The 27592-nt window shown below is 44.0% G+C and overlaps 1 protein-coding gene across 3 annotated transcripts in view; it reads right to left on the reverse strand.

The window, feature by feature from the left end:
• Positions 1-1364: 1364 nt before the first annotated feature.
• Positions 1365-27592, reverse strand: part of LOC106578186 (broad substrate specificity ATP-binding cassette transporter ABCG2-like) — a 43507-nt gene continuing 17279 nt past the window's right edge. For all 3 annotated transcript variants that reach the window (XM_045711410.2, XM_082965384.1, XM_082965385.1), the window contains exons 3-16: positions 18209-18268; positions 17346-17460; positions 16847-16999; positions 16496-16653; positions 13801-13952; positions 13412-13513; positions 13101-13233; positions 12313-12430; positions 11911-11993; positions 9778-9867; positions 9406-9530; positions 3808-3962; positions 3154-3323; positions 1365-3007 (exon numbers count right to left, since the gene is read on the reverse strand). In XM_045711410.2, the coding sequence (XP_045567366.1) occupies positions 2860-3007; positions 3154-3323; positions 3808-3962; positions 9406-9530; positions 9778-9867; positions 11911-11993; positions 12313-12430; positions 13101-13233; positions 13412-13513; positions 13801-13952; positions 16496-16653; positions 16847-16999; positions 17346-17460; positions 18209-18268 (1762 nt within the window). In that variant the 3' untranslated portion in view covers positions 1365-2859. The remainder of the gene's footprint in view (positions 3008-3153; positions 3324-3807; positions 3963-9405; positions 9531-9777; positions 9868-11910; positions 11994-12312; positions 12431-13100; positions 13234-13411; positions 13514-13800; positions 13953-16495; positions 16654-16846; positions 17000-17345; positions 17461-18208; positions 18269-27592) is intronic.

The raw sequence follows: 27592 nt of genomic DNA on the forward strand, positions 1-27592 counted from the left end.
CAGGGCAGTGATGTTGTTGAGAGCAGTAGTAACACTTTTGCAGTTTCTCCATGATAACTTAAAAAAAAGCCACGGTAGCACGGATTATCTACACATACTGAGTAGCTTATGTTATAGACAGAAGCATGTTACATGGCAGACCAATCAGAACTCATCTCTCGGCATGTCCAGCCAATCCGTTATATCAACCAATCTTGACTAGCGAGAAAGGTTCCTGCCTTTTTCCGTGGCTAAAGCAACTAGGCTCGTAATTTAACAATTTTATTTGTATTTCCAGATGGCATACAAGTTTGTTATTAAGGTACATGAAAGTTCACATGTTCCAGAAGGCATTTCTGCCCACAAAAAAAAAAACGCATTTTGATTAAAAGGAAAAATAAGTTTGCATTCAAATGCCTCTCCTGTGAAGTTGTACATAATGCCTAGCTTCCTGAAACGGGTTAGGGGTAAATAGCATGTATGTCAATAACAGTTATACGGAAGTGTGTGTGTGTGTGTGTGTGTGTGTGTGTGTGTGTGTGTGTGTGGTGTGTGTGTGTGTGTGTGTGTGTGTGTGTGTGTGTGTGTGTGTGAGAATGGGAGGGTGGGAGGGTAGAGTGAAGGATGGTGAATATGTCTAGGAGTGTGGGAGAGACTGGGTGGGCGGGGACATAGGATATATGTCGGGTGGGAATGAAGGACGATGGGTGGATGGTTGTAAGTGTGTCTGAGAGGTAGGGAGGGTGGGAATGAAGGACGATGGGTGGATGGTTGTAAGTGTGTCTGAGAGGTAGGGAGGGTGGGAAAAGATGGGAAGTTGGGACAAGCTTGGCTTGGGTGAGTAAGAGTGGGCAAGGATGGGAGCTTGGGACAAGCTTGGATGAGGTGAAGGGGGGGAGAAAACAAGGAGGGGAGGTGGAGAGGGATGGGTTTTGCTTGGGAGAGTGAGAAGGAAGGATTTAACTATACTACCATGTCATTTTATGTATTTGTGTGACTTGCAAACCTGCTGTAAAATGAATAAGAGTTCTGGGCGATTAGGAGACGATGTTGAGTCATTATTATTCCTTGGTTGTCATTATAGTTGAGATCCAATGGTGGATATTGATGAGAGTGGAGAGGGACTATCTGGGGGATTGAGACTGGGAGAGAGCGAGGATGGGTCAGTCTACCTCTGTCTACCTCTCCCTCAGGTCTGTCTACATCTCCCTCCTGTATGTTCTGTCATCTGCGGGACCTGTGTGTGTGTGTGTGTGTGTGTGTGTGTGTGTGTGTGTGTGTGTGTGTGTGTGTGTGTGTGTGTGTGTGTGTGTGTGTGTGTGTGTGAGTGAGTGAGAGAGAGAGAGAGAGAGGGTTGATACACAGGAGTGGAAATAGAACAAGTACAAAGTTGTAATCGTGTTTTATTTGCATAATTCACGTTTTTATACTGTTCATCACAGGTAGCTAGCTGGTGGTACCATAATTGTGGAGGTAGGGCTCATAGTTATGGCAGGAACGGAGTTAAGGGATTGGTATCTAACACAGCAAACACGTGGTTTCTATGTGACTGATTCCATTCCAGCCATTATTATGCACCATCCTTCCCTCACCAGCCTCCTGTGCTGTCGATAGTGTACAAAACGTAAATATAAACAATGTCTAGGACTGTGTCCTAAACAGCACCCTAGTCCCTTTGTAGGGAACTACTTGTGTCCAGAGTCCTAGGGGCCCTGTTCAACAGTAGGGGACAGGGTGCTGTTTGGGAGTAACATAGGACTAATGCATAAGTATTTATTATCTGTGCTTACAGAGCACCAAATCATCAATATATTTGGTATCATTACACGTTAATTGTGTTGCATCGATAAAACGTTGGAACAAATTGCACGTCATAAAACACGAATGGCTCAAAACAATCACATAGGCATCTTGAGGCAAGATTTTAAACGTCTGTAGATAAGACACATTGGTAGACAAATCATTGAAAGTATTGGTTGGGAACAATGATTGATGGTGGTGGTGATGATGATAATTTCCCTAACCCCTGACCCCACCAGGACTGCCACGCAGAAGAAATACCAGGACTGCCACGCAGAAGAAATACCAGGACGAGCAGAAACGTAAGAGATTGAAATTCACTGAGTTCACCCCATTTAGTTTGCACTACATAGATCAATGTTTTATTCTGTAATCTAATCAACATTATATCAGCCCCTTTTAATGCAAAAAAAACCCACCAACCAGAACAAATCTAACTTTGATTGAGTCTGTGATTTTGTTGTAGCCAGAGGCAGAGCGCAACGGAATAGAATTCAATTGTGACATGGAGCTCACAACTGGTCTTTCAATCACCCTCGAGTCAAGGCGCTTTTCAGATCAAAGTGCATATCCATGCGCAAAATCAAAAGCTGTTATGTGATTTGCTCCATTGGTTGTTGTTGGTGGGGCCTACATTATGCTCCAATAGCCACAATAGCCTGTTAGCTACTGTCTAAAACTGTAAAGGGTACAACCTCACTGTTCACTGAAAACGTGCGCCCCGGAAGTTGCACAGAATTCTCACAACTTTCAAGTTTCCGTTCACTAGACCTGAAATGTGCTCAGTACCCAAAACAATTAAATGGAACACCGCCCCTGACCTCTAAATACCTCATTTCAACTTCCGCTTCAATCTAACATCCGCTCCCGTCCGCATCTGCGCACCTCACTTGAAAAGTGTACTTTGGACGCTGATATTTCAGAGTCCCATGCTGATATTTCAGAGTCCCATGCTGACATTTCAGAGTCCCATGCTGAGAGAAGTTGAAGTTGGATATTGCAGCATTTCGTTTGAGCGGACCAAGGGGACGGAAAGGAACGGGAAGGTGTACAATAGGCTTAGCCCATGACCCCTGACCTCTATGTGAACTTCTTGGTGAAGAGTAGTTTGAAGTACGCGATCGCCAGGAAGATTACGGTCATGATCGCCAGGGCAACGTGATTCTGCCACAGCCCCCACGCGGTGTAGTCGATCCCCTGGTTCTTCAGAAAGTCTTCCCCCGTGCATCTGGACACAGGATAGAAAGGTTCCTACCTCAGAAACAAACACTACAATTATGGAGAATCTCACTGAGAGATAAATCTCCCTTGTAAAATATCTCTCCTGACATCAATGGATAATTTAAAAAGGTATCGTGAGACATTATCACTTACGTCATACCAGGGGGCAAGGTGCCGTTGAGGGGAATGTCTCCACAGAGCTGCAGACCTACAAACTCATTAATCTGGAGAGCTGTTAGTCCGTACCGAGGGATGCTGAGGTACTGGAACCAAGCTAGCCACTCAACAATACTGGGCAGGTTCACCAACAGGCCTGAGAAGATCTGATAGAGGAGGGGAGGGGAGGGGAGCAAAGAGGAGATTTTAGGAGAGGAGGGGTGAGGAGAGGAGGGGAAGGGAGCGAAGAGGAGATTTTAGGAAGGGGGGGTGAGGAGAGGAGGGCGGAGGGGATGGGAAGATGAGGGGTGAGGAGAGGAAGAGGAGAGGGCAGGAGAGGGAGGGGGAAGGGGAGGGGAGAGAAGGGAGGAGAGGAGGGAAGGGCAGTGGGGGGAGGAGAGAGGTGAGGAGGGGAGAGGAGGAGAGGAGGAAGAGGAGAGCAACATCATGTTTCATGTTTATAATCATCTTATATTGTGTGTGTGTGTGTGTGTGTGTGTGTGTGTGTGTGTGTGTGTGTGTGTGTGTGTGTGTGTGTGTGTCAATTTAAAGGGGCTTCATTGGCATGGGAAACATCTGCTAACATTGCCAAAACAAGATAAGGAAACAATCACAAATGATTTAGTCTCTCTTTCTCTCTCTGTCTCTCACCATCATGAAGACAAAGGCTATGGTCATGAAGATGTTGGCGATCGCCACAACACTCTGGTCAGCTGAAATAGCCATGGTCATGGCAGTAGCTGTATAGGCTACCAGAGCTACGGTCAACATGAACAGGAAGAAGGCCTCCACTGTAGCTTTAAACCCTGGAGAACATAGAAACATAATACTAGATCAGAACAGAGTAATATAATACTAGAACAGAAATATAATACTAGACCAGAGCATAGAAATATAATACTAGACCAGACCATAGAAATATAATACTAGACCAGACCATAGAAATATAATACTAGATCAGAACAGAGTAATATAATACTAGAACAGAAATATAATACTAGACCAGAGCATAGAAATATAATACTAGACCATAGAAATATAATACTAGACCAGACCATAGAAATATAATACTAGACCAGACCATAGAAATATAATACTAGATCAGACCATATAAATATAATACTAGATCAGACCATATAAATATAATACTAGGTCAGAACAGAGTGATATAATACCAGAACAGAAATATAATACTAGACCAGACCATAGAAATATAATACTAGATCAGAACAGAGTAATATAATACCAGATTTGTCACGGTTGTCGTTGGTTATGGAGGACCAAAACGCAGCAGGAATGTTGATGCTCATCTTGTGTATTTATTTACAAACTAAGTGAACACCAAAACGAACTTACGAACAACGAAACAGTCTTGAAAGGCTCACTCAGCAAAACAAGAAACAATCTCCCACAAACACACAGACAAACACACCCAACTAATATAGGACTTCCAATCAAAGGCAACACCACACAGCTGCCTTCAATTGGAAGTCCACCCCAATTAACTCTACATAGAAACAGACTAAACGTAGAATTACATAAACATAGATCATAAACCAAAAACCCGGAAATACTAAATCAAACACCCTTTTACCAAAACACCACCCCGAACCACATAAAACAAATACCCTCTGCCACGTCCTGACCAAACTACAATAACAATTAACCCTTATACTGGCCAGGACGTGACAGTACCCCCCCTTAAAGGTGCTAACCCCGGAAGCACCTTAAAAAAACTAAAAAAACAACAACCCCAAACAACAAAACCATAATTCCCCCCTACTAAAGGGAGGGAAGGGAGGGTGGCTGCCGTCAATGACGGCACTGTGCTACACCCCCCCTCCCCAACCCACCTATATCTGGAGGTGGCTCCGGTTCTGGCCGTTCCAGGCAGTCGGGCCAGTCTGGCGGCTCGGGGCAGTCTGGCGACTCCGGGCATTCTGGCCGGCTCTGGCATCTCCGGGCAGTCTGGCCGGCTCTGGCATCTCCGGGCAGTCTGGCCGGCTCTGGCATCGGGCGGCTCCTGACTAGTGGGCGGCTCGGGCGGCTCCTGACTAGTGGGCGGCTCGGGCGGCTCCTGACTAGTGGGCGGCTCGGGCGGCTCCTGACTAGTGGGCGGCTCGGGCGGCTCCTGACTAGTGGGCGGCTCGGGCGGCTCCTGACTAGTGGGCGGCTCTGGCGGCTCCTGACTAGTGGGCGGCTCGGGCGGCTCCTGACTAGTGGGCGGCTCGGGCGACTCCTGACTGACGGGCGGCTCGGGCGACTCCTGACTGACGGGCGGCTCGGGCGACTCCTGACTGACGGGCGGCTCGGGCGACTCCTGACTGACGGGCAGCTCGGGCGACTCTTGACTGACGGGCAGCTCGGGCGACTCTTGACTGACGGGCAGCTCGGGCGACTCTTGACTGACGGGCAGCTCGGGCGACTCTTGACTGACGGGCAGCTCGGGCGACTCTTGACTGACGGGCAGCTCGGGCGACTCTTGACTGACGGGCAGCTCGGGCGACTCTTGACTGACGGGCAGCTCGGGCGACTCTTGACTGACGGGCAGCTCGGGCGACTCTTGACTGACGGGCAGCTCGGGCGACTCTTGACTGACGGGCAGCTCGGGCGACTCTTGACTGACGGGCAGCTCGGGCGACTCTTGACTAACGGGCAGCTCGGGCGACTCTTGACTGACGGGCAGCTCGGGCGACTCTTGACTGACGGGCAGCTCGGGCGACGTCGGACTGGGATGAAGCACTTGAAGCCTGGTGCGTGGTGCTGGTACTGGACGTACCAGATTGGGAACACGCACCTCCAGGCTAGTGCGGGGAGCGGGAACAGGACGAGTCGGATTGGGCTGACGCACTTCCGGGTCCGCACGAGAGACAGGAGCTGGAAACCCAGGGCTATGGAGGCGCACAGGCGGTCTTGATCTTACCTCCTGCACAACCCGTCCTGGCTGGATGGAACTAGTAGCCCTGCACAAGCGGGGTGCTTGTACAGGGCGGACTGGGCTGTGCAGGGGCCTGATGGTAGCCTGGTCCTCGGAGGCGTACCGGCGACCAGATGCGTTGCGCAGGCATCCTCCTACCAGGCTGGATGCCCGCTCTAGCACGGCACCTGCGAGGGGCTGGAATAACGCGCACCGGACTGTGTGTGCGTATGGGTGAGATAGTGCGCTCCTCAGTGAAACATGGCGCTCTCCACCTAATACGCTCCTCCATAAAACCACGGGTAGCTGGCCTCCGGCTCTTCCTAGGCCTAGCCAAACTACCCGTGTGCCCCCAAAAAAATATTTCTTGGGGGTGCCTCTCGTGCTTCAACGCCAGTCGTGATCCTCGGAAACGTTCCCGGTCCATACCAGCCTTTCGCCATTCCTCTCTCTCGCTTACCACCTGTCCCCATGGAAGGCGATCTTTTCCTGCTTGGATCTCTTCCCAAGTGTAGGAGCCTTCTCCCCCCAAGATCTCCTCCCAAGTCCATCTCTCTCGTTTGTCCAATTCGAAATTCCTCTGCTCCTTCCTCTGCTGCTTGGTCCTGGTTTGGTGGGAGATTCTGTCACGGTTGTCGTTGGTTATGGAGGACCAAAATGCAGCAGGAATGTTGATGCTCATCTTGTGTATTTATTTACAAACTAAGTGAACACCAAAACGAACTTACGAACAACGAAACAGTCTTGAAAGGCTCACTCAGCAAAACAAGAAACAATCTCCCACAAACACACAGACAAACACACCCAACTAATATAGGACTTCCAATCAAAGGCAACACCACACAGCTGCCTTCAATTGGAAGTCCACCCCAATTAACTCTACATAGAAACAGACTACCTAGACTAAACATAGAATTACATAAACATAGATCATAAACCAAAAACCCGGAAATACTAAATCAAACGCCCTTTTTCCAAAACACCACCCCGAACCACATAAAACAAATACCCTCTGCCACGTCCTGACCAAACTACAATAACAATTAACCCTTATACTGGCCAGGACGTGACAAGATTAGAACAGGAATACAGTAGATCAGACCATATAAATATTATACTAGATCAGACCAAAAATACAATTCTAGATCAGAAAAGATAAGTATAATACTAGATTACAACATAGAAATATAATACTAGAGCAGAACATAGAAATATAACACTAGATGAGAACTGAAAAATAATACTAGATCAGATCAGATAAATATAATAAATGATCAGAACAGAGAAACATAATACTAGATCGGAAAATATAAATATAATAGAGAAATATAATACTAGATTAGAACATAGAAATACAATACTACATCAGAACATAGAAATACAATACTATATGAGAACTGAAATATAACGGTAGATTAGAACATGGAAATATAATACTAGATTACAACATAGAAATATAATACTAGATCACAACAGAGAAATATAATACTAGATCAGAACATAGAAATATAATACTAGATCATGAACTGTTGTAGCTTAAAACCTGAAGGGACATAGAACATAGAAATACACTGCTCAAAAAAATAAAGGGAACACTAAAATAACACATCCTAGATCTGAATGAATGAAGTAATCTTATTAAATACTTTTTTCTTTACATAGTTGAATGTGCTGACAACAAAATCACACAAAAATAATCAATGGAAATCCAATTTATCAACCCATGGAGGTCTGGATTTGGAGTCACACTCAAAATTAAAGTGGAAAACCACACTACAGGCTGATCCAACTTTGATGTAATGTCCTTAGAACAAGTCAAAATGAGGCTCAGTCGTGTGTGTGGCCTCCACGTGCCTGTATGACCTCCCTACAACGCCTGGGCATGCTCCTGATGAGGTGGCGGATGGTCTCCTGAGGGATCTCCTCCCAGACCTGGACTAAAGCATCCGCCAACTCCTGGACAGTCTGTGGTGCAACATGGGGTTGGTGGATGGAGCGAGACATGATGTCCCAGATGTGCTCAATTGGATTCAGGTCTGGGGAACGGGCGGGCCAGTCCATAGCATCAATGCCTTCCTCTTGCAGGAACTGCTGACACACTCCAGCCACATCAGGTCTAGCATTGTCTTGCATTTGGAGGAACCCAGGGCCAACCGCACCAGCATATGGTCTCACAAGGGGTCTGAGGATCTCATCTCGGTACCTAATGGCAGTCAGGCTAACTCTGGCGAGCACATGGAGGGCTGTGCGGCCCCCCAAAGAAATGCCACCCCACACCATGACTGACCCACCACCAAACCGGTCATGCTGGAGGATATTGCAGGCAGCAGAACGTTCTCCACGGCGTCTCCAGACTGTCACATCTGTCACATGTGCTCTGTGTGAACCTGCTTTCATCTGTGAAGAGCACAGGGCGCCAGTGGCGAATTTGCCAATCTTGGTGTTCTCTGGCAAATGCCAAACGTCCTGCACGGTGTTGGGCTGTAAGCACAACCCCCACCTGTGGACGTCGGGCCCTCATACCACCCTCATGGAGTCTGTTTCTGACCGTTTGAGCAGACACATGCACATTTGTGGCCTGCTGGAGGTCATTTTGCAGGGCTCTGGCAGTGCTCCTCCTGCTCCTCCTTGCACAAAGGTGGAGGTAGCGGTCCTGCTGCTGGGTTGTTGCCCTCTTACGGCCTCCTCCACGTCTCCATATATACTGGCCTGTCTCCTGGTAGCGCCTCCATGCTCTGGACAATACGCTGACAGACACAGCAAACCTTCTTGCCACAGCTCGCATTGATGTGCCATCCTGGATGAGCTGCACTACCTGAGCCACTTGTGTGGGTTGTAGACTCCGTCTCATGCTACCACTAGAGTGAAAGCACCGCCAGCATTCAAAAGTGACCAAAACATCAGCCAGGAAGCATAGGAACTGAGAAGTGGTCTGTGGTCCCCACCTGCAGAACCACTCCTTTATTGGGGGTGTCTTGCTAATTGCCTATAATTTCCACCTGTTGTCTATTCCATTTGCACAACAGCATGTGAAATGTATTGTCAATCAGTGTTGCTTCCTAAGTGGACAGTTTGATTTCACAGAAGTGTGATTGACTTGGAGTTACATTGTGTTGTTTAAGTGTTCCCTTTATTTTTTTGAGCAGTATATTATACTAGAAAAGATGTGACATGAAACTGACTAATGATGTGTGCGTGTGTGTGTTCATTTATTGGCTTGTTTGTGTGTGTATGAAGGGTCTACCCAGCGATATGTGGGTGAAGGGTTTACCCACCGATCAAGGGTTAGGGTTAGTGTTCACTGTGTCTACGTGGGTGAAGGGTCTACCCACCGATCATGAAGTAAGCCACACAGCTGAAGAAGATGGCAGGGAGTGTCCTTAAGGTGATGATGTCACTGAGTAACTTACACAGGAAGTAGACTGATACTCTGTAGTATCCGCTGATGTACTCATGACTGGGGAGAGAGAGAGAGAGAGAGAGAGAGAGGGGGGGGGGGGGGTTAGACTGATACTCTGTAGTAACCACTAATGTATTTATGACTGGAGATGGGCTCTGTCTCTCTCTCTTCCTGTCCTGCTCTCTCTCCCTTCTTTCTCTTTCTCTCTCACCCCGGTGTGTGTGTGTGTGTGTGTGTGTGTGTGTGTGTGTGTGTGTGTGTGTGTGTGTGTGTGTGTGTGTGTGTGTGTGTGTGTGTTACTCACATGAACAATTTTCTCTCGGTGATGAAGAGCTCAGCAGAAGACACGGAACTGAAACACTGATTGGTGGTGATGAAGAAAAGAGCACCCATCCTGGTAGAGACAACACACACACACACACACACACACACACACACACACACACACACACACACACACACACACACACACACACACACACACACACACACACGATTAGGACGGCAGGTAGCCTAGTGGTTAGAGCGTTGTATAGTATAGTGTGTAGTATATAACATGTCTAGTATAATCACTCATACTGTACAGTACTGTGAGGGTTCTAGTTCTCCATCTCTCCTGCATTTGGCCACAAGTTCTCATCAACATCACATCTTATGTCTTCTCTGGCGATGCATCTTGTAAAGTATCTCCTGGAATGTCTAATCCAACCCTGCCACTCTTCTTTCCCCACCAACCTGTCTTCCTTGTTTCCAAAACTAAATCATTTCGAAGTCGTCCTCTTTTGTCTGTTTGGTAACGAGACTAAAAACAGGACACTTCGCCACTAGCTGTCAGAGCAGCTCACAGATCACTGCACCTGTACATAGCCCATCTGTAAACAGCCCACCAAACTACCTCATCCCCATACTGTATTTATTTATTTATCTTGCTCCTTTGCACCCCAGTATCTCTACTTGAACATTCATCTTCTGCACATCTACCATTCCAGTGTTTAATTGCTATAATGTATTTACTTCGCCACAATGGCCTATTTATTGCCTTACCTCCCTTATCTTACCTCATTTGCACACACTGTATAAGATTTTTTCTATTGTATTATTGACTGTATGTTTTGTTTATTCCATGTGTAACTCTGTGTTGTTGTTTGTGTCGAACTGTGTCACAAATAATGTCGTTGTGTTGAAGGGAGGACCAATACGCAGCGGGAATGTGGATACTCATCTTTTTAATAAAACACGAGTAAAGCATCCACAGGAAAAAAACAATACTCACGCCACGAACAGTGTGGCAGGATAAACAAAGCAGTGCTCACAAACAACTACCCACAACCACAAAGAAAAACACACACCTGTTTATAGGACTCCCAATCAGAGGCAACTAGAAACACCTGCCTCCAATTGAGAGTCCAGCACCCAACCTACACATAGAAAACCTACCTAGAACCTACACCCAACACAAACCCTCTGCCACATCCTGACCAAAACTAATACAATTACTCCCTCTGCTGGTCAGGACGTGACAAACTGCTTTGCTTTATCTTGGCCAGGTCGCAGTTGTAACTGAGAACTTGTTCTCAACTGCCCTACCTGGTTAAATAACTGTGAAATAAAAACAAAATGTAAATCAAAAAAACTTGAGTAGGCTTTCAGATGAAATTGCTTGTTTGGAATGATTAAATATTCTTCTGAAATGTTCTACATTTTCAATCTGGTTACTGCAGAAATGCCATTTGCCATCGTTCTGTTTTGAATGTGTTACGTTGTCACGCCCTGACCTGAGAGATCCTTTTTATGTCTCTATTTAGGTTTGGTCAGGGTGTGATTTGGGTGGGCATTCTATGTCTGTTTTTCTATGTTTGGGATTGCTTTGTTTCGGCCTGGTATGGCTCCCAATCAGGGACAGCTGTACATCGTTGTTGCTGATTGGGAGTCATACTTAGGCAGCCTGTTTTGCCTTTGGGTTTTGTGGGTGAATATTTTCCTGTTTAGTTTTGTTAACCTGACAGAACTGTTGCTGGTCGTTTTTTTGGTTTATTTTTGTATTGTGTTCATTCGGTCCATTAAAATCACGATGAACACATCCTCCGCTGCACCTTGGTCTCATTTTCACGACGGCCGTTACATTCTAACAGTTTTGGAAACAATGTGTTAACATTTGAAAATGTGCTGCAAATATATAGTTTTGAAGGTGGTGGAGTATGAATGAGGAAAGAGTTCATGGATTTTGAGAAGAATGTGGTCATTGAATGCATTCTGTGTGAAAGCAATGAAAAATTATTCACAGTTTGGTCCACATACACTTCTGTTTCACTGACCGTGTGAAGAGTTTTTACGATGCGACTTCAGTTTTGACCAATGCATGTCAGCAATTGAAAAAAAAACGGTAATATATTATATTAAACACACACACACACACGTTAAACTCATACACACACACCTGTTCTGCAAGCCACTCTGGTCATTCTTCACTCCAAAGAATATAGCTCCAACGATGACGGCCAGGAATACAGTCACTCCAATCTGGATGAGATAGATAGATTAGATAGATAGATACCACAGACCCACAAAGAATTTGAAAACAAACCCAATTTTGATGAACTCCCATATCTACTGGGTGAAATACCACAGTGTGCCATCACAGCAGCAATATGTGTGACCTGTTGCCACAAGAAAAGGGCAACCAGTGAAGAACAAACACCATTGTAAATACAACCCATATTTATTTTCCCTTTTGTACTTTATCTATTTGCACATCATTACAACACTGCATATAGACATAATATGACATTTGAAATGTCTTCATTATTTTGGAACTTCTGTGAGTGTAACACACACACACCTGAGCGAAGGATGTCTGAGGGTTGAGGATGAGGTTAGTGAAGGTTCTCTTCAGGACCCATCTGAACTGAGTAGAGAAGGAGGTGTTGTACGTGATGGTCCGAGAGGGAGTCTTCACACTGAAGAGAACAACAAGAAGATTGTCCATTAACTTGCAGAGAACAGACAGACAGACAGACAGACAGACAGACAGACAGACAGACAGACAGACAGACAGACAGACAGACAGACAGACAGACAGACAGACAGACAGACAGACAGACAGACAGACAGACAGACAGACAGACAGACAGACAGACAGACAGACAGACAGACAGACACCATAGAGAGAGACCATAGACAGAGAGAGAATTAGACAGAGACAGAGAGAGAGAGACAGAGAGAGAGAGAGAGAGAGAGACAGAGACAGACAGAGAGAGAGACAGAGACAGAGACAGAGAGAGACCATAGAGAGACAGAGACAGAGAGAGACCATAGAGAGACAGAGACAGAGAGAGACAGATACCATAGAGACAGAGAGAGAGAGAGACAGAGACAGAGAGAGAGACCATTGAGAGAGACCATAGAGAGACAGCGAGAGAGAGACCATAGAGAGACAGAGACAGAGAAAGACAGATACCATAGAGACAGAGAGAGAGAGAGACAGAGAGAGAGAGAGAGAGAGACAGAGACAGACAGAGAGAGAGAGAGACAGAGACAGAGAGAGAGACCATAGAGAGACAGAAACAGAGAGAGACAGATACCATAGAGACAGAGAGAGAGAGAGAGACAGAGAGTGTGTGTTGGTACCTGTACTCCCTGTTCATGGTGATGCGTTCTAACTGGGCCTTGGACTCTCCATAGTACTGGCTCCCCCGGTACTCCTGGACCAGATGGTCCTCGATGTTCTGCCTGGAACTGGTTACCCTGTCTGGGTCAGAGTCTGGGGGAGGGGGGTTGGAGAAAACGGGAGGGGAAGGGATAGAGGGGCCAGAACAGAGGTAAATGCAGGGTAAACAAAGTTAGGGAGGGGAGGATATGAAGAGAAAACATATGTCTCCCATTGGATGACCTGACTGATCCCGCCCACTGACCCGGCTCCTTAGCCAATCAGAACTCACCGTCTGCATCTTTTATCCTGTCGAAGGCGATGGCGGTAGAATCTCCGTTGATCACGTCCAGAAAGAAGTCAGCCGGGTTGTTGTGGGGTTCACAAGTGTACCCTGGGTAATGATGACATCATAGTTGTAATTACATTGTTTATAGATACAGATAAGGTTTGGATACAGGAAAGGTTGAAACATTGATGCATTTGAGATACATTCAGTGTATCTCATCTTAGTAACCTCTAAAGACAGACAATAGAATGATGGATATAATAACTGTTAAGTAACTTCTGACATTTCATAACTTGGTTTGCCAGCAGAGAGCTGAGGCTACACTGTGGTTAGCAGGAGGAGTGTGATTTAGAATCACTAGAAACATGACATTTGTAATGATTTAGTCTCACCAATGTTAGAGAAGTAGTCCAGAGCGCTCTGAGCGGGACCGTGGTAAACCTGTTTACCGCTAACCAGTAGAGTCAGACTGTCAAACAGACGGTAGATGGAGTAACGAGGCTGGTGGATGGAAAGGATGATGGTACGGCCATGACTAGACATCCTGATAGAGAGAGAGGAGGAGGAGGGTTAGTGTTACAATACCCAGACTACAGTACCCAGACTACAGTACCCAGACTGCAGTACCCAGACTACAGTACCCAGACTACAGTACCCAGACTACAGTACCCAGACTACAGTACCCAGATTACAGTACCCAGACTACAGTACCCAGACTACAACACCCAGACTACAACACCCACCCAGACGACAATACCCATCCAGACTACAATACCCATCCAGACTACAATACCCATCCAGAATACAATAACCAGACTACAATACCCAGACTACAGTAGCCAGACTACAACACCCAGACTACAGTACCCAGATTACAGTACCCAGACTACAGTACCCAGACTACAGTACCCAGACTACAACACCCACCCAGACTACAGTACCCAGATTACAGTACCCAGACTACAATACCCATCCAGACTACAATAACCAGACTACAATACCCAGACTACAGTAGCCAGACTACAATACCCAGACTACAATATCCAGACTACAATACCCAGACTACAATACCCAGACTACAATACCCAGACTACAACACCCACCCAGACTACAATACCCAGACTACAACACACACTCAGACTACAATACCCAGACTACAACACACACTCAGACTACAATACCAGACTACAACACACACTCAGACTACAATACCCAGACTACAATACCCAGATTACAGTACCCAGACTACAGTACCCAGACTACAACACCCACCCAGACTACAGTACCCAGACTACAATACCCAGACTACAATACCCATCCAGACTACAATACCCAGACTACATTAGCCAGACTACAACACCCAGACTACAGTACCCAGACTACAGTACCCAGACTACAATTCCCAGACTACAGTACCCAGACTACAGTACCCAGACTACAGTACCCAGACTACAGTACCCAGACTACAATACCCAGACTACAATACCCAGACTACAATACCCCGATTACAGTACCCAGACTACAATACCCAGACTACAGTACCCAGACTACAACACCCACCCAGACTACAGTACCCAGACTACAATACCCAGACTACAATACCCATCCAGACTACAATAACCAGACTACAATACCCAGACTACAGTAGCCAGACTACAACACCCAGACTACAGTACCCAGACTACAATACCCAGACTACAATACCCATCCAGACTACAATAACCAGACTACAACACCCAGACTACAGTAGCCAGACTACAACACCCAGACTACAGTACCCAGACTACAGTACCCAGACTACAGTACCCAGATTACAGTACCCAGACTACAACACCCACCCAGACTACAGTACCCAGACTACAATACCCAGACTACAATACCCATCCAGACTACAATAACCAGACTACAATACCCAGACTACAGTAGCCAGACTACAACACCCAGACTACAGTACCCAGACTACAGTACCCAGACTACAGTACCCAGATTACAGTACCCAGACTACAACACCCACCCAGACTACAGTACCCAGACTACAGTACCCAGATTACAGTACCCAGCCAGACTACAATACCCAGACTACAGTACCCAGACTACAATACCCAGACCACAGTACCCAGACTACAATACCCAGACTACAATAACCAGACTACAGTACCCAGACTACAGTACCCAGACTACAGTACCCAGACTACAACACCCACCCAGACTACAGTACCCAGACTACAATACCGAGACTACAATACCCAGACTACAATACCCATCCAGACTACAGTACCCAGACTACAGTAGCCAGACTACAACACCCACCCAGACTACAATACCCAGACTACAGTACCCAGACTACAATACCCAGACTACAACACCCACCCAGACTACAATACCCAGACTACAACACACAATCAGACTACAATACCCAGACTACAACACACACTCAGACTACAATACCCAGACTACAACACCCAGACTACAACACCCAGACTACAACACCCAGACTACAACACCCAGACTACAACACCCAGACTACAACACCCACCCAGGCTACAATACCCACCCAGACTACAATACCCAGACTACAACACCCACCCAGACTTGCACTATAATACCCAGACTAACCCCACAGTATTAGAACTATAATACCCAGACTAACCCCACAGTATTAGAACTATAATACCCAGACTAACCCCACAGTATTAGAACTATAATACCCAGACTAACCCCACAGTATTAGAACTATAATACCCAGAATAAACCCACAGTATTAGAACTATAATACCCAGACTAACCCCACAGTATTAGAACTATAATACCCAGACTAACCCCACAGTATTAGAACTATAATACCCAGACTAACCCCACAGTATTAGCACTACAATACCCAGACTAACCCCACAGTATTAGCACTACAATATCCAGACTACAATACCTCTTGAGCAGTAGTAGTACAGAGTTAGCTGTGTTAGCGTCCAGGCCGGTGGTGGGTTCATCCAGAAAGAGAACTACAATACCCAGACTAACCCTACAATATTAGACCTACAATACCCAGACTAACCCTACAATATTAGAACTACAATACCCAGGTCCTACCTCTTGAGCAGTAGTAGTACAGAGTTAGCTGTGCTAGCGTCCAGGCCGGTGGTGGGTTCATCCAGAAAGAGAACAGGAGGGTCGATGATCAGTTCCATACCGATGTTTGTCCTCTTCCTTTCCCCTCCTGATATACCCCTGATCAACTGGGTACCAACCTGGAGACAGAATACACACATTCATAGTCCCCCCCCACACACACACACACACACACACACACACACACACACACACACACACACACACACACACACACACACACACACACACACACACACACACACACACACACACACACATACTCTCTGTCCTCTCCCCTCCATCCCCCCACATACACCCGTGAACACTGACCCGTGAGTCTGCTACTTTAGTGAGGCCCAGTTCTTTGATGAGTCTGTTGACTTTGTCCTCTTTCTCCTTCTGGCTGACGGAGGACGGGAGACGCAACGCTGCAGAGAAACGGAAGTTCTCCCTCACAGTCAGAGTCCCCATCACCACATCATCCTGACGGTTGGTGGGGGGGAAAGAGCGAGAGAGAGAGGGAGGGAGAGAGAGAGAGAGAAAGAAAGAGCAAGAGAGAGAGGGAGGGGGGAGAGAGAGAGGGAGAGAGCGAGAGAGAGAGAGAGAGGGAGAGAGAGAGAGAGAAAGAAAGAGCGAGAGAGAGAGGGTGGGGGGAGAGAGAGAGGGAGAGAGAGAGAGAGAAGACCAGACACTCGTAACTATAGTCTGGTCACTGGTGTGTGTGTGTGTGTGTGTCAGTGTGTGTGTGTGTGTGTGTGTGTGTGTGTGTGTGTGTGTGTGTGTGTGTGTGTGTGTGTGTGTGTGTATCTGTGTGTGAGTGGGTCCCTACCTGGACCACATATCCTGAGAGACATTTGAAGTTGGGAGGTTGAGGAGCTCCGTCTATCAAAACCTCTCCTGCTAGACCTGCTGGGTCCTTCCTGGCTGCCAGCACATCCAGAAACCTTCACACAACACAAACACAACCTTTACACAACTATAATACAACCCCAACCTTTACACAACTATAATACAACACCAACCTTTACACAACTATAATACAACCCCAACCTTTACACAACTATAATACAACCCCAACCTTTACACAACTATAATACAACCCCAACCTTTACACAACTATAATACAACCCCAACCACAACCTTTACACAACTATAATACAACCACAACCTTTACACAACCATAATACAACACAACCACAACCTTTACACAACCCCAACCATTACACAACTATAATACAACCCCAACCTTTACACAACTATAATACAACACAACCCCAACCATTACACAACTATAATACAACCCCAACCTTTACACAACTATAATACAACACGACCCCAACCTTTACACAACTATAATACAACACAACCCCAACCTTTACACAACTATAATACAACCCCAACCTTTACACAACTATAATACAACACCAACCTTTACACAACTATAATACAATACAACCTTTACACAACCCCAACCATTACACAACTATAATACAACCCCAACCTTTACACAACTATAATACAACACGACCCCAACCTTTACACAACTATAATACAACACGACCCCAACCTTTACACAACTATAATACAAACTTTTTTTAAACAACCACATCACAACCATTCATCATAATGTTAGTTCACAAAGTTCAATGAGAATCACAAGGTTTTGTCTGAATCAGCTGAAATGTCACTTACGATGACTTCCCGCTTCCTGTGGCCCCCATGATAGCGTTCAGCCCTGGTTTCATCAGACCGCTGAAGAGACAGGAAACCAACATCTGTTAGTGCTGAGCTGGACAACCAATCGGATGCCTCAGCAGATGCTCTCCAAGACTACGGTTGGCAGTTGGTAAAACATTTTTTTTTTTTTTTTTTTTCAAACCTCTATATGATAATAATTCGATTATAATAAAATATATGTACATTTTATGTTTGCTCTCAAATAATATTTTTAATGGTTTATCTCTAGCGACATAAGTGTTTATAACACATCTATAACATGACATAAGCATCACTAGGTTGTTCTGTTGGATATGCTTTCTAGTGCCGAGTGATTAACTGCCGCCGAAACGTGTTAATGAACTACAATGACCATAATCCATTGCGTACATTTTGGGGGGGGGGGGGGGGGGGGGCTCAGATAGATCAGAGAGGAAGATGCAAATTGAGAGGTTTCACTCTCTCCAAAATCTGTCCAAAATCAGCCCAATGCGTTTCTATGGGCTGATTTTGGGCTCCCACTGTTAGGGGGGGAGACATGAGCATCTTGTCATTATATACAGATCTCTGGATGGATCCACTTTAACCCTGTTATGTTAGATACACACAGACCAGATATACCATATAACAACAAGAGAGAGGGATCCACTTTAACCCTGTTATGTTAGATACACACAGACCAGATATACCATATAACAACAAGAGAGAGGGATCCACTTTAACCCTGTTATGTTAGATACACACAGACCAGATATACCATATAACAACAAGATAGAGGGATCCACTTTAACCCTGTTATGTTAGATACACACAGACCAGATATACCATATAACAACAAGAGAGAGGGATCCACTTTAACCCTGTTATGTTAGATACACACAGACCAGATATACCATATAACAACAAGAGAGAGGGCTACAGGGTGAGTACTACAGACAGCTCTGCAGCATAATTAGACTGGGCAGCTGAACAGAATGACTACAGACAGTATGGCAACACATAACGTTAGAAGGTCTGGCTGACTGATGACTTTAAGGAATTAAAAATAACAAAGTCTGTCACAAGCGTCGAAAGGATAAGACCAAGGCGCAGCGTGTTGAGTGCTCATTCTTTACTTTTTAATGAGTAACACTATCACAAGAAAAAACAAACGACAGGGAACAGTTCCGTAAGGTACACAGACTATACGGAAAACAACCACCCACAAAACCCAAAGGAAAACAGGCTGCCTAAGTATGGCTTCCAATCAGAGACAACGAAAGATACCTGCCTCTGATTGGAAACCATACTCGGCCAAAACATAGAAAACGAAACATAGAAAATGAAAACTAGAACAAATTCCCCTAGAAACCAACTAACCCCAAAACACACAAAACAACCCCCCTGCCACGCCCCCTGCCACGCCCCCTGCCACGCCCCCTGCCACGCCCTGACCATTCTACTATGGCAAAATGAGCCTTTTCACTGGTCAGGACGTGACAAAGTCATCCAATAAAAACTAAGTAATATATTATTTCATAGCAATAATGAGGTATATCAGGTATTGTTGTGATGTTTCTGTAGGTAGGGAGTATATAATGGGGTATATCAGGTGATGTTGTAGGTAGGGAGTATATAATGGGGTATATCAGGTGATGTTGTTGTAGGTAGGGAGTATATAATGAGGTATATCAGGTATTGTTAATGTAGGTAGGGAGTATATAATGAGGTATATCAGGTGATGTTGCTGTAGGTTGGGAGTATATAATGGGGTATATCAGGTGATGTTGTAGGTAGGGAGTGTATAATGGGGTATATCAGGTGTTGTTGTAGGTAGGGAGTGTATAATGGGGTATATCAGGTGATGTTGCTGTAGGTAGGGAGTATATAATGAGGTACATCAGGTGATGCTGTAGGTAGGGAGTATATAATGGGGTATATCAGGTGATGTTGTTGTAGGTAGGGAGTATATAATGGGGTATATCAGGTGATGTTGCTGTAGGTAGGGAGTATATAATGGGGGTAAATCAGGGGATGTTGCTGTAGGTAGGGAGTATATAATGAGTTATTTCAGGTGATGTTGTTGTAGGTAGGGAGTATATAATGGGGGTAAATCAGGTGATGTTGCTGTAGGTAGGGAGTATATAATGAGGTATATCAGGTGATGTTGCTGTAGGTAGGGAGTATATAATGGGGGTAAATCAGGTGATGTTGCTGTAGGTAGGGAGTATATAATGAGGTATATCAGGTGTTGTTGTAGGTTGGGAGTATATAATGGGGTATATCAGGTGATGTTCTAGGTTGGGAGTATATAATGGGGTATATCAGGTGATGTTGCTGTAGGTAGGGAGTGTATAATGAGGTATATCAGGTGGTGTTGCTGTAGGTAGGGAGTATATAATGGGGTATATCAGGTGATGTTGCTGTAGGTAGGGAGTGTATAATGAGGTATATCAGGTGGTGTTGATGTAGGTAGGGAGTATATAATGGGGTATATCAGGTGATGTTGTAGGTTGGGAGATATAATGAGGTATATCAGGTGATATTGCTGTAGGTAGGGAGTATATAATGTGGTATATCAGGTGATGTTGTAGGTAGGGAGTATATAATGGGGTATATCAGGTGATGTTGCTGTAGGTAGGGAGTGTATAATGAGGTATATCAGGTGGTGTTGATGTAGGTAGGGAGTATATAATGGGGTATATCAGGTGATGTTGAAGGTAGGGAGTATATAATGAGGTATATCAGGTGGTGTTGCTGTAGGTAGGGAGTGTATAATGGGGTATATCAGGTGATGTTGTTGTAGGTAGGGAGTATATAATGAGGTATATCAGGTGATGCTGTAGGTAGGGAGTATATAATGGGGAATATCAGGTGATGTTGTTGTAGGTAGGAAGTATATAATGGGGTATATCAGGTGATGTTGCTGTAGGTAGGGAGTATATAATGAGGTATATCAGGTGATGTTGTAGGTAGGGAGTATATCATGGGGTATATCAGGTGATGTTGCTGTAGGTAGGGAGTATATAATGGGGTATATCAGGTGATGTTGTAGGTAGGGAGTATATAATGAGGTATATCAGGTGATGTTGTAGGTAGGGAGTATACAATGAGGTATATCAGGTGATGTTGCTGTAGGTAGGGAGTGTATAATGAGGTATATCAGGTGATGTTCACCTCTCACACAAACTTGTGTTCGAATACCCACACTGACATACTATACACTACGTACTTAATGAGTATATACTACATACTATATACTATTAATTTATTTGAGTATACTGTAAACGAACGGTATCCATTCAGTTGAGCTTCACCTGTCTGCCGGAAGTTGATGCAGTTGCCATGCAACTTTTTGCTAGCTTGTTAGCATAACAAATGACTAGCTAGACATCTTACGACATCATGCTAGCTTGTTAGCATAACAAATGACTAGCTAGACATTTTACGACTTCATGATAGCTTGTTAGCATAACAAATGACTAGCTTGACATCTTACGACTTCACTAACCATGTCCGTTGAGAACGCACAACGACTACAACACTTAGCTAAGTTAAGAATGACGTCAACACTTAGCTAAGCTAAGAAGGAAGTCAATAAACATTGGGTAGTAAGTTAGATAGAATATAGGTAACATACTGGCAAGTTCAAAGTATTAGTAGCCAACTAAAGTTAATGGGGGCGGCAGCGTAGCCTAGTGGTTAGAGCATTGGACTAGTAACTGAAAGGTTGCAAGTTTGAATCCCTGAGCTGACAAGGTACAAATCTGTCGTTCTGCCCCTGAACAAGGCAGTTAACCCACTGTTCCTAGACCATCCTTGAAAATAAGAATTTGTTCTTAAGACTTGCCCAGATAAATAAAGGTAAAAATGGAACATACAAGCAACTGTTGTAATGATATGCTCTGCGGTTTGTAAGACTAATTGTCATCCGAAGTAATGTAACTTAGTTGAAAAGTCAGTACTTTATCACATTTCTTAAGATTTGTCATAATTAGTTAAAGCAATGTGTTGATATCCGCTCTCTCGTCAGGCCCCCAGCTGCATATTTTCCACCATTTTCTTCCAATCTAAAAATGCTGTGAAGCCACAGTATAACACTTACAGTACAACACCTACAATATAACACCTACAATATAACACCTACAGTATAACACCTACAATATAACACCCACAATATAACACCTACAATATAACACCTACAATATAACACCCACAATATAACACCTACAATATAACACCTACAGTACAACACCTAAAGTAGTGCACTATATAGGGAGTATAATGCCAATGGGCCCTGGTCAAAGTAGTGCACTACATAGGGGATATAATGCCAATGGGCCCTGGTCAAAGTAGTGCACTACATAGGGGATATAATGCCAATGGGCCCTGGTCAAAGTAGTGCACTACATAGGGAATTTATTATTCTGTTTCATTCTCTATTTATGCAGTTTAAAACCCATTGAGACCAGGGTCTCTTTCTGACAGGTGCCCTGATGACAGCAATTCAACACCAATTACAATGTAAGATAAAACATGAATCAATACAAAACACAACAGAAAAACAGAAAAACATTCCTCAGCTACTAGATCCTTAATTAACACATTAAGCTGCCTGAGCAGCACCAGAACATCCAATCGTAATGAGTTCTGCAAAGTGTTCCAGCAGTGAGGCGCGTTAAAACCAAAAGCGGATTTACCTAATTTGGCGCAGACCCAAGGAACCTCAAGATTTAACCAACTCTGTGAATGTGGTGGTAACTGATGTTTTTATAGTTCAACAACATAGTCAGGTAAATCAGAAGCTTGTGTAGTAGAGCTCTCTAAACAAAAAGAGAATAGGGAAGTGATCTAGGGGACTTTAATGAGGACCAGCCAACCTTTAGATACAGGATGTAGTGATGAGTATTAAACTGAGGACCGGCCAACCTTTAATACAGGATGCAGTGATGAGTATTAAACTGAGGACCAGCCAACCTTTAATACAGGATGTAGTGATGAGTATTAAACTGAGGACCAGCCAACCTTTAATACAGGATGTAGTGATGAGTATTCAAACTGAGGACCAGCGAACCTTTAATACAGGATGTAGTGATGAGTATTCAAACTGAGGACCAGCCAACCTTTAGATACAGGATGCAGTGATGAGTATTAAAATGGTCACCTGTGATAAAGTGAAGGGTGCTATGGTAAACAGCATCCAATGGTTTAAGAGTAGTCGCAGCTGAATTCTGCTATATGGTGTGAGCAGTCAAGAACTGTCAGGAAAGTTGACTGTACAATCTGCTTCCTGCTGTTTAGGGAGAGGCAAGATCTATTTCGAATAAAATAAAAAAAGCCCACTTTAAATCTTAGCTTTTTAACTAGCTCATCAGTACGTTATTTAAACATTAAATCCTTGACAATCCAAACGCCCAGATATTTATAGGCAGGAACCCAATTGATGAGAGAACCATTAAATTAACTAATATGTAGTCCATCTGAAACATTATTGCAAGAATTTAGAGAACAACATAAATGTAGTCTTGCCCATATTAAGTAGCAGTTTAAAACAAACCAGGGCTTTTTATAAGGTAACAAAGTCAGATTGCAGCTCTAACATCACCCGGTCTACAGTTGGGGCAACGGCATACATACCAGGATCATCTGCATACATATAAATATTACGCATTTTAACAGATAGCGGGGAGATAAAGAGAAAGGGGAGAGAGGAGACAAAGAGAGAGAGGGAAGAGAAAGAGAGAGAGGAGAGAAGAGAGAGGGGAGAGAGGGGACGAGAGGAGGGGAGAGAGGTGAGGAGAGCGGGGGATGAGAAAGGGGAGAGAGAGGGAAGAAAGAGGGGAGAGAAAGAGAAAGGGTGGAGAAAGAGAAAGGGGAGAGAGAGGGGAGAGAGAGGTGAGAGAGAGGGGAGAAAGGGCAGAGAGGGAAGAGAGGGAAGAGAGGGGACAGAGAGGGGAGAGATGGGAGAGCGATGGAAAGGGGACAGAGAGGGAAGAAAGAGGGGAGAGAAAGAGAAAGGGTGGAGAAAGAGAAAGGGGAGAGAGAGGGGAGAGAGAGAGGGGAGAGAGGAGAGAGAGGGGGAAGAGAGGGGGGAGAGAGAGAAAGGGTGGAGATTGAGAGAGAGGAGAGAGGGGAGAGAGAGAGAGAGAGAGGGGGGAGAGAAAGAGAAAGGGTGGAGAAAGAGAAAGGGGAGGAGGGGGAGGAGAGGTGAGAGAGAGGGGAGAGGGTATTATTTATATAAATACTAAAGAGAACACACCTCTTCATTCTCACAGGTGTTGTTGAATGATCTTTCAGACACAATGTGGAATTTCTGATGAGCTTAAGTCTAGGTTCCTGGATATTACAGTGCATTTGGAAAGAATTCAGACCAATTCACTTTTTCCACATTTTGTTTTACGTTACAGTCTTATTCTGAAATCTACATACAATACCCCATAATGACAGCACAAAAAAAACTGTTTTTTGGAAATGTTTGCACATTTTTTTGAAACCCCCCCCCCCCCCGAAATATCACATTTACATAAGTATTCAGACCCTTTACTCAGTACTTTGTTGATGTACATTTAGCAGCGATTTCGGCCTTGAGTCTTCTTGGGTATGACGCTACAAGCTTGGCACACCTGTATTTGGGGAGTTTCTCCCATTCTTCTCTGCATTTAGTAACTGTTACTAAACTAGTGTATATTTAGTAACTGTTAGTAAATCTAGTGTATATTTAGTAACTGTTAGTAAATCTAGTGTATATTTACTAACTGTTAGTAAATCTAGTGTATATTTACTAACTGTTAGTAAATCTAGTGTATATTTACTAACTGTTAGTAAATCTAGTGTATATTTACTAACTGTTAGTAAATCTAGTGTATATTTACTAACTGTTAGTAAATCTAGTGTATATTTACTAACTGTTAGTAAATCTAGTGTAAATTTAGTAACTGTTAGTAAATCTAGTGTATATTTAGTAACTGTTAGTAAATCTAGTGTATATTTAGTAACTGTTAGCAAATCTAGTGTATATTTAGTGTAAATTTAGTAAATGTTAGTAAATCTAGTGTATATTTAGTAACTGTTAGTAAATCTAGTGTATATTTAGTAACTGTTAGTAAATCTAGTGTATATTTAGTGTAAATTTAGTAACTGTTAGTAAATCTAGTGTATATTTAGTAACTGTTAGTAAATCTAGTGTTTTAGTAACTGTTAGTAAATCTAGTGTATATTTAGTAACTGTTAGTAAATCTAGTGTATATTTAGTAACTGTTAGTAAATCTAGTGTATATTTAGTAACTGTTAGTAAATCTAGTGTATATTTAGTAACTGTTAGTAAATCTAGTGTATATTTAGTAACTGTTAGTAAATCTAGTGTATATTTACTAACTGTTAGTAAACCTAGTGTACATTTACTAACTGTTAGTTACACCTTTTAAAGGCAATGATTTCATGTTCGCAGAGACCGCATTTCCAGTAAACATGTCAACTCAATCAGAATTTACCTTTAAAATGTCAAGGTAAGGTGCATCCACAGCTGATGGGATTGAATCCATAGATAGTAGGCATACTGAACACATATTATACTGCGCTACATTTCATTTGAACAAATCAGTAAAATTTGAAATAAATTCATTAGGTCCTAGTCTATGGATTTTACATGACTGGGAATACAGATATTCATCTGTTGGTCACAGATAACCTTTAAAATAAATTAGCCTCACAATGGGCCTCAGGATCTCGTCACAGTATTTTTGTACATTTAAATTGCCATCGATAAAATGCAATTGTGTACATTGTCTGTAGCTTATGCCTGCCCATACCATAACCCTACCGTCACTATGGGGCACTCTGTTCACAACATTGACATAAGCAAACCGCTTGCCCACACGACGCCATACACGTGGTCTGCGGTTGTGAGGCCGGTTGGATGCACTGCCAAATTCTCTAAAACAATGTTGGAGGTGGCTTATGGTAGAGAAATTAGCATTAAATTCTCTGGCAAAAGCTCAGGTGAACATTCCTGCAGTCAGCATGCCAATTGCACACTCCCTCAAAACTTGTGGCATTGTGTTGTGTGACAAAACTGCACATTTTAGAGTGGCCTTTTATTGTCCCCCAGCACAAGGTGCACCTGTGTAATGACCATGCTGTTTAATCAGCTTCTTGATATCCCACACCTGTCAGGTGGATGGATTATCTTGGCAAAGGAGAATTGGTCACTAACAGGGATGTAGAACATATTTTTTTGCATAAACATTTTGAGAAATATTTTTGGGTTTGTTGTGTGTATGGAAAATGTTGGGGATATTTCATTTCAGCTCACGGAAACAAACACTTTTACATGTTGCCTTTATATTCTGTTCAGTGTAGTTGAAGCCATGGGAGAATGTTTGTTGTTACATGTTGAGAGTCATCGTTTCCCTATGTTAGACAATGGACTTATGAAAGCAGGGTCCATGTACTGACACATGACCCCAGTCCCAGTGTGTGTGTGTGTGTGTGTGTGTGTGTGTGTGTGTGCGTGTGTGTGTGTGTGTGTGTGTGCGTGTGCGTGTGTACGTGTGTGTTGTTTGTGTTTATGTGTTTATGTGTTTAAGTGTGTGTGTGTGTGTGTGTGTTTGTGTGTGTGTTCTCCTGCTGAGCCTCAGAACCAGTCCCTTTCCTTCCTCTGATTCAATAGGTATTATTTAGGAAATATCTGGGTTTAATATTATTTAGGGTAGTGTGTGTGTGTGTGTGTGTGTGTGTGTGTGTGTGTGTGTGTGTGTGTGTGTGTGTGTGTGTGTGTCTGTGTGTGTGTGTGTCTGTGTGTGTGTGTGTGTGTGTGTGTGTGTGTGTGTGTGTGTGTGTGTGTGTGTGTGTGTGTCTGTGTGTGTGTGTCTGTGTGTGTGTGTGTGTGTGTGTGTGTGTGTGTGTGTGTGTGTGTGTGTCTGTGTGTGTGTGTGTGTCTCCTCCTGCTGGTCTCCTGAACCTGCTTCCTTCCTCTGATACAAAAGGTAAAGTTTAGAGTCATGTGTTTGATCTGAGTGGTCTTTCATGTTATCATTGTAACGGGTGTCGTCGGGAATAGAGGACCAAAACGCAGCAGGAATGTGGATGCTCATCTTGTATTTATTTTTAAATAAAGACAACACCAAAATAACAAAAATGAAGAACTCACGAACAACCAAACAGTCTTGTCAGGCTCACACAGGCAAAACAAGAAACAATCTCCCACAAACACTTAACCAAACACATACCCATATATAGGACTCTCAATCAGAGGCAACTAGAAAACACCTGCCTCCAATTGAGAGTCCAACCCCAATAAACTAGACATAGAAATACAAAAGACTAGAGACCACATAGAAATACAAACCTAGAACATAACCCCCAAAAACCCCGGAACTAACT

This window comes from Salmo salar, chromosome 18 (assembly GCF_965601325.2).
Source record: "Salmo salar chromosome 18, fSalSal1, whole genome shotgun sequence".
In the NCBI taxonomy this organism is placed as follows: Eukaryota; Metazoa; Chordata; class Actinopteri; order Salmoniformes; family Salmonidae; genus Salmo; species Salmo salar.